The sequence below is a fragment of the Triticum dicoccoides genome, chromosome 3A, assembly GCF_002162155.2.
Source record: "Triticum dicoccoides isolate Atlit2015 ecotype Zavitan chromosome 3A, WEW_v2.0, whole genome shotgun sequence".
NCBI lineage: Eukaryota > Viridiplantae > Streptophyta > Magnoliopsida > Poales > Poaceae > Triticum > Triticum dicoccoides.
In genome coordinates this window covers 297,021,999-297,037,605 of record NC_041384.1, presented here as the reverse complement: position 1 = coordinate 297,037,605, position 15,607 = coordinate 297,021,999, and the positions used below count along the sequence as shown (strand labels likewise).

At 46.2% G+C, this 15,607-nt stretch overlaps 1 protein-coding gene across 2 annotated transcripts in view; it reads right to left on the bottom strand.

Moving 5' to 3' along the window:
- Nucleotides 1-250: 250 nt before the first annotated feature.
- Nucleotides 251-15,607, bottom strand: part of LOC119268098 (probable protein phosphatase 2C 3) — a 21,508-nt gene continuing 6,151 nt past the window's right edge. The window contains exon 8 of one of the 2 annotated variants that reach the window (XM_037549603.1): nt 251-306. In XM_037549603.1, the coding sequence (XP_037405500.1) occupies nt 294-306 (13 nt within the window). In that variant the 3' untranslated portion in view covers nt 251-293. Of the gene's footprint in view, nt 307-14,641; nt 15,174-15,607 lie in introns of those variants that run through there. The other variant, XM_037549602.1, reaches the window with a different exon arrangement.

Here is a 15,607-nt window from a genome sequence, read left to right as displayed (position 1 = left end):
GGAACGATCTTCAAACTTCACCTGCAACTAGCAACGCTATAAGAGGGGCTGAGCAAAGCGGTAACATAGCCAATCAACGGTTTGCTAGGACATGGTGGGTTAGAGGTTTGACATGGCAATTTGGGAGGCATGATAAGCAAGTGGTAGGCATCGTAGCATAGGCATATCAAAAGAGCGAGCATCTAGCAAGCAAAGATAGAAGTGATTTCGAGGGTATGATCATCTTGCCTGCAAAGTTGTCAGAGTTGACTGGATCCTCGTAAGCAAACTCAACGGGCTCCTCCTTAGCGAACTCATCTCCCGGCTCTACCCAAACAAGACAAACAAGCAAAAGGAACACAATCAACCACATGCAAAGCTCAAACAAATATGATGCAAACATGGTATGCTATGCGGGATGCGATATGTGATGCATATGCAAGATTTGACAAGGAATGATTGAACCTGGACTCAACTTGGAAATCCAAGAGTGCCACTGGAAAGGTGAGGTGATTTTGGTTGAAATCGATATAAAGATCAGCGGAAACGGATGCGCGGTTTGGAAATGGCAAGCAAAACAAATATGGCACCGGTCTGCGATAAACAGCAAGTAGCCATCTAAATGCATCAAGATAATTATGCTACAGCACTCAAACAAGACAACAAAATACATGGCAGGGATCCACTCATGATGCTTGACAAAAGATGAACACTGAGCTACGGCCATTTCATCCATTAACAGATTCAAACAAGCATGGAAAAAGTGCAAATGGTAAACAGGTTTCAGACTTAGTGGAATTAACACAAGTCTGGAATTTAACATCAGGTAGCACACTTTGGAGCAAGAAAACTACCTGCTACAGGAACTTAACCTGGCAAAGAAAGGCATGAAATGAAGCTACTCAAAGCACTTAACAAAAGTCCCTTAGTGACCTTGAGCCTAAAGGGATCATAAAATACAATTGCAAGCATGTGAACATGGCAATAACATAATCAGGTTACAGACTTAGTGAAAAACTGGAGCATGCAAATCTGTTAACGAGTAGGCATGTTTACGAGCTCGATGCACTCACTACAGAGTAAGGCATGACAAACTAAGCATACACCCAACAAGAATACATATCATAGAAGCTAGACGTGTCAAGAACAACAACATAGCATGCATGGATCAACAACAACATCCTCGGCAAAATCGCTAACAAGTAAACAATCTGCCAGGATTCACGAAATAGCAAAAGTAGAGCTCGATTGACTCAAGCTAGGGTGCTCCATAATTGCAAACAATGGCATGGATGGATAGAGCGCCACAATATTAACAAATCATCCTTACTGATCATCCTCAAAAGAGGCACGGATCACTAGGAAACAGCATGAACATATGGCATATTGACAAAAACAGATCAAGGACTTAGAGAAATTCTAAGTCCCTGAAATCAGCATTAACGAATGCACTACTTTGCAAGCTTGTGCTAGTCACCACACATGTCACAAAAATACATGGTAAGCACCTATGAAAAGATGGCATGGCATATAACAAAACACATGTAGAGCTCAGGAGCATATAATGCACACATTAATCATGGCAAAAATGACAAATAGCTATTTGGTGCAGCAGATCTGACAATTATCTCGAATAGCTCTCTTCCAACAGAATTTTAGGCATCAAGATGAGCTCAAATGAAAATGATGCAATGAGATGAAATGATGCACCCTCTGAGACGAACATTTTGATATGTTACACGCGCAAAACGGAGCTACGGATGCAAAGTTACGGCATGATGAAAAACGCAAAATAACTAGGGTTTTGGGGGAAAGTCAACCGATCCAAACTTCAGATCTGGATCCAGATCGGCGGCGCGGACGCCGAGGTTCGCCGGAGCTGCACTGTTCACTGGGATTCCTGTACGTCGGAGATGAAGGAGGAGGCCGGGGCAGCGTCGGCGGTGGTCGGCGAGGTGCGGCTCACCGGCATCGAGGTCGGGGTGGCGCCGACGTTGGGCGGCGGGTCGCCGGAGCCGGAACGGCGAGGAGGCGCGGCGGAGCTTGCTCCGGCCGGCGACGAGGGGCTACGGCCGGCGCGGATTCTATGGCGGCGCGGCGAGCCGGAGTGGAGGAGGATGAAGGCGGGCGGCGGCGGATCCGGATGGACCTCGGGGGCCAGATGCGGGCTCCCCGGGCCGGCGGCGGGACGAGAGGCTCCGCGCCACGTGGCGGAACGTGGTTGGCGGCGGCGGGACGTCTGGTTAGGGTGGACGTTGTCCGGCAGCGGAGAGGGGATTTTTAGGGTTAGGGGGGAGAGAAGACCCGGGATTTTCGGGAGAGGGTCTATATATAGGCATAGAGGGAGCTAGGAGAGTCCAAATGGGGTGTGGTTTTAGGCCACGCGATCGTGATCGAACGCTCTAGATGATGGAGAGGGTTTTTGGTGGGTTTTGGGCCAAAATGGAAGGGTGTTGGGCTGCAACACACACGAGGCCTTCTCGGTCCCTCGGTTAACCGTTGAAGTATCAAACGAAGTCCAAATGGTACGAAACTTGACAGGCGGTCTACCGGTAGTAAACCAAGGCCGCTTGGCAAGTCTCAGTCCAATCCGGAAATGTTTAACCCCCATATACGAAAAAGAGGTAGAAAGGACCACCGAAGGAGATAGGAGCGCCGGAATGCAAAACGGACAACGGGGAAAATGCTCGGATGCATGAGACGAACACGTATGCAAATGCAATGCACATGATGACATGATATGAGATGCATGACAACGACAACAACACATGGAGACAAAAACACGAACCCGAGGAAATAAAATAACTTAGCGCTGGAAACGGCAAGAGTTGGAGTACATATAAGGTAAATTACATCCGGGGTGTTACAACACTTCACCACTACGAAAGGATCTCGTCCCGAGATCTAGGACTGGAAAAACACCGGGTACTCAGAACGGAGGTGATCCTCGCGTTCCCAGGTGGCTTCACGGTCGGAAAGGTGTGACCACTTGACTTTGAGGAATTTGATTGACTTATTGTGAGTCTTGCGTTCAGTCTCTTCAAGAATAGCAACTGGGTGCTCACAATAAGAAAGGTATTCTTGGAGATCAATGTCTTCGAAGTTGACGGTGCGGTCAGGGGTCTTGAAGCACTTGCGGAGCTGAGAGACATGGAACACGTCATGCACATTTGCAAAGTTTGAAGGAAGCTGGAGTTGATAGGCGAGATCGCCTCTCTTGCTGACGATTTTGAAAGGACCCACGTATCTAGGGGCAAGCTTCCCTTTGATACCGAAGCGACAAGTACCTTTCATTGGAGAGACGCGGAGGTAAACATGGTCTCCGATCTCGAAAGCCAAATCGCGGTGCTTACTATCATAGTAGCTCTTCTGGCGCGATTGCGCTGCTTTGAGGTTAACACGAATGACCTTGCACATTTCCTCTGCCTCTGTGATCAAGTCATTTCCAAGAAGTTGACACCGGTCTCTGACCAGTTAAGAGGAGTACGGCACTTCCTGCCATAGAGAATTTCGAATGGGGCCTTGCCCGAACTTGCTTGAAAACTGTTGTTGTAGGAGAATTCGGCGTATGGAAGACAATCCTCCCACTTCATACCGAAGGAGATAACGCAAGCTCTGAGCATATCTTCGAGAATCTGATTGACACGCTCGACTTGACCGCTAGTTTGAGGATGGAAAGCTGTGCTGAAGCGGATGTTGGTGCCCATGGCCTTCTGAAAAGAATCCCAAAACTTGGAGGTAAAGGTGCTGCCACGGTCTGAAGAGATCACCTGTGGAATGCCGTGCAGAGAGACAATTCGAGAGGTATAAAGCTCCGCCAATTGAGTTGCAGTGATAGACTCTTTGATAGGCAGAAAATGAGCCACTTTAGTGAGTTTGTCGATGACAACGAATATAGCATCATTGCCACGCTTGGACTTTGGAAACCCAGTCACAAAGTCCATCTCAATGTGGTCAAACTTCCATTCTGTAATGGCAAGAGGTTGGAGGAGACCAGCTGGCCTTTGGTGTTCTGCCTTCACTCTTCTGCAGACATCACATTCATTCACGAACTGAGCGATCTCGCGCTTCATTCGAGTCCACCAATATGCATGCTTGAGGTCCTGATACATCTTCGTACTCCTAGGGTGGATGGAGAGGAGAGAATTGTGCGCCTCATTCATGATAACTTTACGAAGGTCACCTTTAGGCACAACAATGTGATCCTAGAAGAAGAGAGTATCCTTGTCATCAAGGCGATAGCACTTGTACTTGGGTTGACTCTTGGCAATCCCAATCTTCACCTTCTTCACCATAGCATCAAGAAGTTGAGCCTCGCGAATCTGATCTTCCAAAGTAGGAGAGACTTGAAGGTTGGCAAGGAAACCTTGAGGAACAACTTGCAAATTGAGTTTGCGGAAAGCTTCACAAAGCTCGGGTTGGAAAGGCTTGAGAATCAGACTGTTGCAGTAAGCCTTCCTGCTCAAAGCGTCAACAATCACATTGGCCTTGCCTGGAGTATACTCAATACTCGGATTATACTCTTGAATCATTTCGACCCAACGAGTCTGCCTGAGGTTGAGATTAAGCTGAGTGAAGATGTACTTGAGACTCTTATGGTCAGTGAATATGTCCACTTTTCTTCCCAATAAGAGATGTCTCCAAGTCAAAAGAGCATGCACAACTGCCGCCAACTCGAGGTCATGAGTGGGGTAGTTCTTCTGGTTGGGCTTCAACTGGCGAGAGGTATAAGCCACAACTTTCTTCTCTTGCATCAACACTGCACCAAGACCTTGAAGAGAGGCATCGCAGAAGACCTCGTACGGCTTGGATTCATCAGGAGGAGTCAGAACTGGAGCGGTGACCAATTTCTCTTTCAAAGTGTTGAAAGCGACGTCACATTCTGGAGACCAAACGTACTTGACGTGCTTCTGGAGAAGGTTTGAAAGAGGCTTCACGATCTTTGAAAAGTTCTCAATGAACCTTCGACGGTAGCTTGCGAGACCAAGGAAGCTACGGAGTTGCTTCACGTTCTGAGGTGGTTCGCAATTCACAATTGCAGACACCTTCTCAGGATTCACCGCTATGCCCTTGGCAGAGATGATATGCCCAAGATAGAGAACCTCATTGAGCCAAAACTCGCACTTTGAGAACTTGGCGTAGAACTGATGTTCCCTGAGCTTATCGAGCACCAAACGCAAGTGCTTGGCATGATCTTCCTTGTTCTTCGAAAAGACCAGAATGTCATCGAGATAGACCAAAGCGAAGTCATTTGTGTAGGCGTTGAAGATGAAGTTCATCATGCGAGAGAAAGTCGGAGGAGCGTTGACGAGGCCAAAAGACATGACAGTGTATTCATATGAACCATAGCTTGTTCTGAAGGCCGTCTTGGGAATATCTTGCTCACGGATTCGAATCTGGTGATAACCCATACGGAGATCAAGCTTGGAGAATACTTGGGCACCTTTGAGTTGTTCGAATAGCTCATTGATGTTGGGAAGTGGGTACTTGTTCTTGATAGTCTTCTTGTTCAATGGACGGTAGTCAACACAAAGTCAGTCCGTTCCATCCTTCTTCTTCACAAAAAGAACTCCACAACCCCACGGAGAAGAACTAGGTCGGATGAGACCCATTCGCTCTTGAATATCGAGTTGTTTCTTCAGCTCCTTCAACTCTTCAGGTCCGAGCTTGTAAGGACGTTTGCAAACAGGTTCCGTGCCAGGCTCAAGATCGATGACGAATTCAACTGGTCGGTGCAGAGGCATTCCTGGAAGCTCTTCTGGAAAGACGTCTTGATATTCGCAAACGACTAGAATTTGAGAGATGGCATCCAGTTCACCCTTCTCATTGGGGGGAAACAGACGGATGGTATCATCACGAGCGGCAAAGACAATTACATCCCCAGACGAATGAGTCAATTGAATCTGCCTGGCTGCACAATCAAGCTGAGCCTTGTGCTTAGAAAGCCAATCCATTCCGAGAATAAGATCAATATCCGAGTTACCAAGGACCATTGGAGAAGAAAGAAACTTGTAGTCGCCCAAAGTGATAGTAACATCTGGAACCTCCAGACTTGCACTCAAACGTTTGCCAGGAGAAACGATATCCATTTGTTTGCCCAAATGAGAAGAAACGAATTCGTGCTTGGCAAAAAAATGGCTTTGACATGAAACAATGCGATGCACCAGTATCAAAAAGTACTTTAGCTGGAATATCGTTAACAGGAAGGTTACCCATGATGACATCTGACGAGTCCTCTGCCTGAGCTGCATTCAGCAAGTTGACCTTGGCATGCTTGGGGTTATGCTTGACCACAGCTATACTTGCCGATCTCACAGGAGGAGGAGGAGGAGGGAGACGCCTCTGGTTGAAGCATTTGTTGGCATAGTGACCCTTCTGTTGGCACTTATTGCACGTGACCTCTGAAAGCGGACGGTGATACGGAGCACTCGATCTTGGAGCTTGAGACGAAGTCTTGTTCTGAAAGCCAGGGTTGGATGGGTGGGAAGATCCACTGCCACCTTTGCTCTTCTGTTGATAAGGCTGACGGAACGGAGGAGGAGGAAGCCAATACTTCTGCTGCTTAGCCACTTGAGTAGAGGAAGAAGGAGTAGCATCTCTGACTCGCTTCTTGGAAGCATCGCACTTCAGTTGAGCAGCCTCTTGCTTCAATGCCATGTTGTAAAACTCATCGTACCTCCTGGGCTCAAAGAGGACAAGAGCTAGCTGGATTTCTTCTCTGAGACCACCCCTGAACTGGTATATCATGCTCTTCTCGTTAGGGACGTCCTGCTTAGCAAAGCGGGCGAGCTTCTGAAACATCTTGTTGTAGTCATAGACAGACATAGAGCCTTGCTTCAGGTTGCGGAATTCCTCATGCTTGCTTTCAACCACGATCTGAGGAATATGATGAGCTTTGAAGTCTTGACGGAATTCATCCCAGGTAATCACACGGCCTCCTCTGGAATCTTTGTACTGCTGAAACAATTCTGCAGCTTGGTCTTTGAGTTGGAAGGAAGCGAACTTGACAAAGTCCTCAGGCATGACGTTACTGCACTCGAAATGCTTGCACAAGTCCACGAGCCAATCATCAGCGTCAGTTGCCTCAACACAATTGCTGAAGGTCTTTGGCTGGTTAGCAACGAACTGGTTGAGTGTAGCAAAGTGATTCTGATTGTTGCTCTGGTTGCCTTGGTTCGCTTTGTCGCGCTCTTGAAGAAGTTGCATGATCAGCTGCGTGTTTGCATTGGTAGTGGCCATCACAGCTTGTCATGCCTCCGGAGGAGGAGGTGGTGGTGGCGGATCAGGATTCGAAGTCGTACGCGTTGGAGGAGCCATCCTGAACAGGTTGACATCCATTAGCACATTGATAGACAAATATTGAAGCTGAACCAAACGGGTTGAAATTGCAACATATAGTCTTCACATCCGAACAAAATGAACGAATGCATTCCAATTGAAATGGTCACATATCCATAAATTGAGAAGCCACTTAGAATTTAGGTAGAGGAATAAAATCAACAAGGTACGGAACAAGAACGAATACCTGGTAAGGATCTCCCAATCTCAAACCAAATATCCGTGGAAGAAGAACTAGAGCTACAAGAATTCCCACCTATGAAACTCCCGAAACTTTCCGGTTATGCAATCAGGTGTTGGGAATACAGGGGAAGCATAATATCTCACCCAAATCTAGCAATACCTACATCCAACTGTATCCATCCTTCAACACATAACCGAGAAAAACTTCGGAAATCGTCTACCTCAACCTTCGAAAAGCATCCGTTATACAAGTTATGTCAATACTCCCGAACTCCCGCCCCAGTACTGGGTGGCGTCGAGGTTATCTCACCAACAACTGCATAAAAGAGATTTTCAATGTCGGCGAACTAAACTCAGGTATTCCAGAACTGCAACGATAAAATTGTGACGACAATACCTCGGAGCTCAACTCCTCGGGACACTGCCACAACCCATGACAGGAGGCACCAAGAACAATGTTCTCGTCACAAATCGATCGGAACGATTCCAAGATACCCGCGTGATCCTAAAAAAATTAGTGAAATTTGAGAAGAGAAGAGTCAAAACTCTACGTCAGGATGCCTTACCAGAGCGATAAAGGGACTGGGGAGTAAAAAGAATTCCTAACTCTCCGATATATAAATCCTAAAAGACTCAAAACATTTTTCTAGACTCAACTCGTCAGCTAATTCGATCAAGCAGGGGGGCTCCTAAGGTCGGGGAAGGCTCTGATTACCAACTTGTAACGCCCTCGATGCGGCTATATCTCCTACGTGTCAAAGCACGACTTAGAGGCATAACCGCATTGAAAGCAATGTCGCAAGTAAGGTAATCTTCACAACAACCCATGTAAATAGATAATAAGGGAAAGGTACATAGTTGGCTTACACTCGCCACGTCACACAAGTACATAAATAACATTACAATCATCCAATACACTCATGGTCCGACTATGGTACCAAAATAAAAGATCAACCCCAACATGCGACACGGTCCCGATCGCCCCAACTGGGCACCACTACTGATCATCAGGGAAAGACACATAGTAACGGCGTGAGTCTTCGTCGAACTCCCACTTGAGCTCAAGCGCATCATCTGGAACGGAGTCGTCAGGCCCTGCATCTGGTTTGGAACTAATCTGTGAGCCACGGGGACTCAGCAATCTCGCACCCTCGCGATCAAGACTATTTGAGCTTATAGGTAAGGCAAGGTAATATGTGGAGCTACAGCAAGCGACTAGCATATATGGTGGCTAACCTGTTCGCAAAAGAGAGCGAGAAGAGAAGGCAAAGCACGAACGAATAACTATAGAACAACCTACAGCAAACATTACTCCAACACCGTGTTCACTTCCCGGACTCCGCCGAGAAGAGACCATCACGGTAACACACGCAGTTGATTCATTTTAGTTAAGTTAAGGTTCATGTTATCTACAATCGGACATTAACAAATTCCCATCTGCCCATAACCGTGGGCACGGCTTTCGAAAGTTCAAATCACTGCAGGGGAGTCCCAACTTAGCCCATCACAAGCTCTCACGGTCAACGAAGGATAAACCTTCTCCCGGGACATTCCGATCAGACTCGGCATCCCGGTTCTACAAGACAACTTCGACAAAGATAAAACAAGTCCAGCAACACCGCCCGAATGTGCCGACAAATCCCGATAGGAGCTGCACATATCTCGTTCTCAGGGCACACTCAGATAGGTCAAGCTACGAGTAAAACCAACCCTCGAGTTTCCCTGAGGTGGCCCCGCAGGCTGCCCAGTTCGGACCAACACTCAGAGGAGCACTGGCCCAGGGGGGTTTAAATAAGATGACCCTCGGGCTCCGGAAACCAAAGGGAAAAAAAGGCTAGGTGGCAAATGGTAACACCAAGGTTGGGCATTGCTGGAGGAGTTTTATTCAAGGCGAACTGTCAAGGGGTTCCCATTATCACCCAACCACGTAAGGAACGCAAAATCCGGGAACATAACACCAATATGATGGAAACTAGGGCGGCAAGAGTGGAACAAAACGCTAGGCAAAAGGCCGAGCCTTCCACCCTTTACCAAGTATATAGATGCATTAAGATAACAAGATAATATAGTGATATCCCAACAATAAACAATGTTCCAACAAGGAACGATCTTCAAACTTCACCTGCAACTAGCAACGCTATAAGAGGGGCTGAGCAAAGCAGTAACATAGCCAATCAATGGTTTTCTAGGACATGGTGGGTTAGAGGTTTGACATGGCAATTTGGGAGGCATGATAAGCAAGTGGTAGGCATCGTAGCATAGGCATAGCAAAAGAGCGAGCATCTAGCAAGCAAAGATAGAAGTGATTTCGAGGGTATGATCATCTTGCCTGCAAAGTTGTCAGAGTTGACTGGATCCTCGTAAGCAAACTCAACGGGCTCCTCATTAGCGAACTCGTCTCCCGGCTCTACCCAAACAAGACAAACAAGCAAAAGGAACACAATCAACCACGTGCAAAGCTCAAACAAATATGATGCAAACATGGTATGCTATGCGGGATGCGATATGTGATGCATATGCAAGATTTGACAAGGAATGATTGAACCTGGCATCAACTTGGAAATCCAATAGTGCCACTGGAAAGGTGAGGTGATTTCGGTTGAAATCGATATAAAGATCACCGGAAACGGATGCACGGTTTGGAAATGGCAAGCAAAACAAATATGGCACCGGTCTGCGATAAACAACAAGTAGCCATCTAAATGCATCAAGATAATTATGCTACAGCACTCAAACAAGACAACAAAATACATGGCAGGGATCCACTCATGATGCTTGACAAAAAATGAACACTGAGCTACGGCCATTTCATCCATTAACATGTTCAAACAAGCATGGCAAAAGTGCAAATAGTAAACAGGTTTCAGACTTAGTGGAATTAACACAAGTCTGGAATTTAACATCAGGTAGCACACTTTGGAGCAAGAAAACTACCTGCTACAGGAACTTAACACGGCAAAGCAAGGCATGAAATGAAGCTACTCAAAGCACTTAACAAAAGTCCCTTAGTGACCTTGAGCCAAAAGGGAATATAAAATACAATTGCAAGCATGTGAACATGGCAATAACATAATCAGGTTACAGACTTAGTGAAAAACTGGAGCATGCAAATCTGTTAACGAGTAGGCATGTTTACGAGCTCGATGCACTCACTACGGAGCAAGGCATGACAAACTAAGCATACATCCAACAAGAATACATATCATAGAAGGTAGACATGGCAAGAACAACAACATAGCATGCATGGATCAACAACAACATCCTCGGCAAAATCGTTAACAAATAAACAATCTGTCAGGATTCACGAAATAGCAAAAGTAGAGCTTGATTGACTCAAGCTAGGGTGCTCCATAATTGCAAACAATGACATGGATGGATAGAGCGCCACAATATTAACAAATCATCCTTACTGATCATCCTCAAAAGAGGCAGGGATCACTAGGAAACAGCATGAACATATGGCATATTGACAAAAACAGATCAAGGACTTAGAGAAATTCTAAGTCCCTGAAATCAGCATTAACGAATGCACTACTTTGCAAGCTTGTGCTAGTCACCACACATGTCACAAAAATACATAGTAAGCACCTATGAAAAGATGGCATGGCATATAACAAAACACATGTAGAGCTCAGGAGCATATAATGCACACATTAATCATGGCAAAAATGACAAATAGTTATTTGGTGCAGCAGATCTGACAATTATCTCGAATAGCTCTCTTCCAACAGAATTTCGGGCATCAAGATGAGCTCAAATGGAAATGATGCAATGAGATGAAATGATGTACCCTCTGAGACGAACATTTTGATATGTTACACGCGCAAAACGGAGCTACGGATGCAAAGTTACGGCATGATGAAAAACGCAAAATAACTAGGGTTTTGGGGGAAAGTCAACCGATCCAAACTTCAGATCTGGATCCAGATCGGCGGCGCGGACGCCGAGGTTCGCCGGAGCTGCACTGTTCACCGGGATTCCTGTACGCCGGAGATGAAGGAGGAGGCCGGGGCAGCGTCGGTGGTGGTCAGCGAGGTGCGGCTCGCCGGCATCGAGGTCGGGGTGGCGCCGGCGTTGGGCGGCGGGTCGCCGGAGCCGGAACGGCGAGGAGGCGCGGCGGAGCTTGCTCCGGCCGGCGACGAGGGGCTGCGGCCGGCGCGGATTCTACGGCGGCGCGGCGAGCCGGGGTGGAGGAGGACGAAGGCGGGCGGCGGCGGATCCGGATGGGCCTCGGGGGCCAGATGCACGCTCCCCGGGCCGCGGCGGGACGAGCGGCTCCGCACCATGTGGCGGAACGTGGTTGGCGGCGGCGGGACGTCCGGGTAGGGTGGACATTGTCCGGCGGCAGAGAGGGGATTTTTAGGGTTAGGGGGGAGAGAAGACCCGGGATTTTCGGGAGAGGGTCTATATATAGGCATAGAGGGAGCTAGGAGAGTCCAAATGAGGTGCGGTTTTAGACCACGCGATCGTGATCGAACGCTCTAGATGATGGAGAGGGTTTTGGTGGGTTTTGGGCCAAAATGGAAGGGTGTTGGGCTGCAACACACACGAGGCCTTCTCGGTCCCTCGGTTAACCGTTGGAGTATCAAACGAAGTCCAAATGGTACGAAACTTGACAGGCGGTCTACCGGTAGTAAACCAAGGCCGCTTGGCAAGTCTCGGTCCAATCCGGAAATGTTTAACCCCCACATACGGAAAAGAGGTAGAAAGGACCACCGGAGGAGATAGGAGCGCCGGAATGCAAAACGGACAACGGGGAAAATGCTCGGATGCATGAGACGAACACGTATGCAAATGCAATGCACATGATGACATGATATAAGATGCATGACAACGACAACAACACATGGAGACAAAAACCCGAACCCGAGGAAATAAAATAACTTAGCGCCGGAAACGGCAAGAGTTGGAGTACATATAAGGTAAATTACATCCGAGGTGTTACACCTTGCCTTCTCCTACCTCCCGGAAACAGCTCAAGGAGCAACCGTGTACACACTTTGTCATAGTGATCATGCGGAGACCCCGCAGAGCAGCAGTAGGGGTATTATCTCTACGGAGAGCCCCGAAGCTGGGTAAGATTCGCCGGCGTGCATGCCTTCGCCTTATCTCATTCCAGGCACCGGCGACGTTCTACTCGCCCCCACCATGATAAGCCATCCTTTGGCATATGTCGCACCCAACCCCCGACACTGGATCTCCTAATTTTTTAAAGTTTTTTCCATTTGAAAGAATAATTAGCAAGCATAGTGGATACCTCGGCTTCGGATATTTTTATTTTTCTAGTAACAACATCCTTATATACTTTTTTTGAAACGTATATCCTTCATACACTTAGTATAAGGAGGCATCTTAATAGCATCAGTCAAAGGAACACGAAGAAATAGAGGTCTAAGCAATTCAACAAATTGATTAAATGCCTCTTCATCTCTAAATTTTAGTGTCTTACTAGGAAAAGACATGTTTTTGTACCCATGGTTTTCTCTCTCTCTCTCTCTACCATGTTTTCTAGCAACATAATCTCTTTTATCAGATCTTTTATTCCTAGAAGGTGGATCATATAGGTCAACTTGATGTTCTACTTCTACTCCTTTTCAGGTTTATTATCATCATTAGGTGGAGCATCATTGTCAATATTATTATTATTATTATTATTATTATTATTATTATTATTATTATGCTGACTAGGTTCATGCTCTTCACTATCTTGGGTTTCAGCATCAGAGAAAGATGTACTACATTGCATAATTTGGTGGAGAATGTCACTGTGCGTCAAGCAATTCATGCATTCAAGCAAGGTGTCAAGTATCGTGATTTGAATATAAAGCTTGGTCACTCGGATATTTTTACCCTAAGCCGATTGATGGAGATTGCTAACGCTATGCGAATGGCGAAGAGGAAGATCTAATCACGAGAGGCAAGGACTGTGTTGAGCCATCTCAACGAAGAAGCGGAGAAACAATAATCACTCAGGTCAGAATACGAATAAGCGTAAGTTGGATGTCAGTGACGATGTCAATGACGCCGAGCTCGTGGCGATGGACAACGAGACTAGAAGGAGTGGACGCCTGATGTCTCAAATGTATTTATAATTTTTAAAGTTTTCATGCTATATTCACATCATTTTTATTTGGACTAACACATTAATCTAGTGCCAAAGGCCAGTTCTTATTTTCCAATGTTTTTGTTTTTCAGGCCAAAAATTTCAGAGCAAAAAAATCTGAACATTTTATCAAAATTCTTTTAAACCAAAAGACTCCATCAACCATAAGATGAACCCCAGGGGACGCACCAAGTGCCCTCACGCTGGTCATGTGGTGGGGGGCGTGGAGGCTCGGTAAGTCGGCTGAGGCTCTCCTTCTGCGGCAAGAAAGATCCTAAAATATCAAAAAAAATCCATTGGAATTTCGGCCTAATTGAAGTTATGGATCTTGAGCTATTTAGAAACGGTGATCTACGTCAAAAAAGTAGCGCGGAGCCATGAAACAGAGAGATCCAATCTCAAAGGGGGCCCTCTCTCATGGTGATGTACTAGGTTTGGTTCCGGTTTATGCGATTTCAGAGTTCCAGACCGGTCCAGACAAATTTGATCCAATCCAGACATTTTGGGACAATTTGATACACCACGGTTTGAGACATTAAGGACGATTTGATGAACAACGATGAAGTTGTCCTTGCAAAGACAAGGTGGGACGCGTGGGTCTCCGCACGTTGTGAAGAAGCCGATAGGTTTCCCTCCGTTTCCACAAAAAAGTAGCAAGACTTGAGTTTGCAACGTCTGGTGATTTTTTTTCTTCCGGTAATGCTATTCAGCTCAAGTTTGCTGGGAGAAGATGGCAAATCAAACGTTTTTATGGCAATTTATATTGTTGCATGGATGACAACTTTAGTTTGCAATCACGGAAAGTCCTGGCAAAAAAATGAACGGAAGTGATTTTGCCATATTCGCCAACTAAAGTTGACATGCTCGACAAACATAAATTGCCAGGCAAATCATTCGCAGTTGCCATGCTTCCCAGCTGACATTCACCGGATAAGAGGATCCTTTTATTTTGGAGTTTGCATATTACATATACTTGGTACAGACTTTCAAGTATAGACGGAGCCTTCAGGTGAAAATGTTAAGACATTATGTTTAAAAGGACATAGAAAAACGCGAGAGATTTGACAAGCAAAGGCATCAAGTTACAGATAAAGAAGCATTATCATACTCAACTCGCGAGAAGCGAGCTGCTGTTGGTTCAAGAACCCTCTACTCACTAGCTTCACAAATCCTTTTCCCAAGTTCTACTTACAATGTTGGCTAGTTCCCCGCATAATATAATAATAAAAATGCAGCCTAAACGACCCAAATTGCCTAAAATTGAACCAATTTTTTGTAATGCAAGGATGCTCACTGTGAATAATAAGGTGAGAGTTTGCGGAAGCTACAATGGTGGTTGACTGTAACTGATCACAGAACTTTCACGCCACTCGGTCGTTTACCTTCCATGGCATCCTTCTTGTCGCGGCAATCAGAACAAAGGAAAGGGCCTTCCCATGGCTTAGAGCTCGAAGAGAATACTGAACCTACATGAACTGATGTACCTTCACTTGGTTCAAGATCTGCCTGGCAGATGGCACATGTAAACAAGCTTGACGATGTTCTCCGACTACCTGAGTCATTACCCAACCTGTCCAGTGTAGTACATCAACTTACCATTATTTTATAATGGCATTCCACTTGACAAATGAAAGTACATTCGGGTCATCATCTTCTAGAACCAATGAGTAAAACAAAGAAAGTTCAAACAGAAATGAGTAAAACAAAGCACTGAGTTGAACAGAAATGGAGAAAAAGGCTGTTCTAAACTAAAGTTCCAACCCATTACAATGTTTAAACCTACTAGGTAATTGCATGTGCGTTGCAACGGGGCTTGAACACCAATCATGGCTACTATATCCGCTTAGAATCCTCATGAACATTAAGAGGGATTGTCTACTGCCTCCCCCATCAAAGCACTTTTCGGCTCACCACCTCTTCAATGACACATCCGGCTCATTAAGAGAGATTCTTCGGTTCATTAAGAGGGATTCTTCGGTTCCCCTCCCTCCCTCCCCCCCCCTC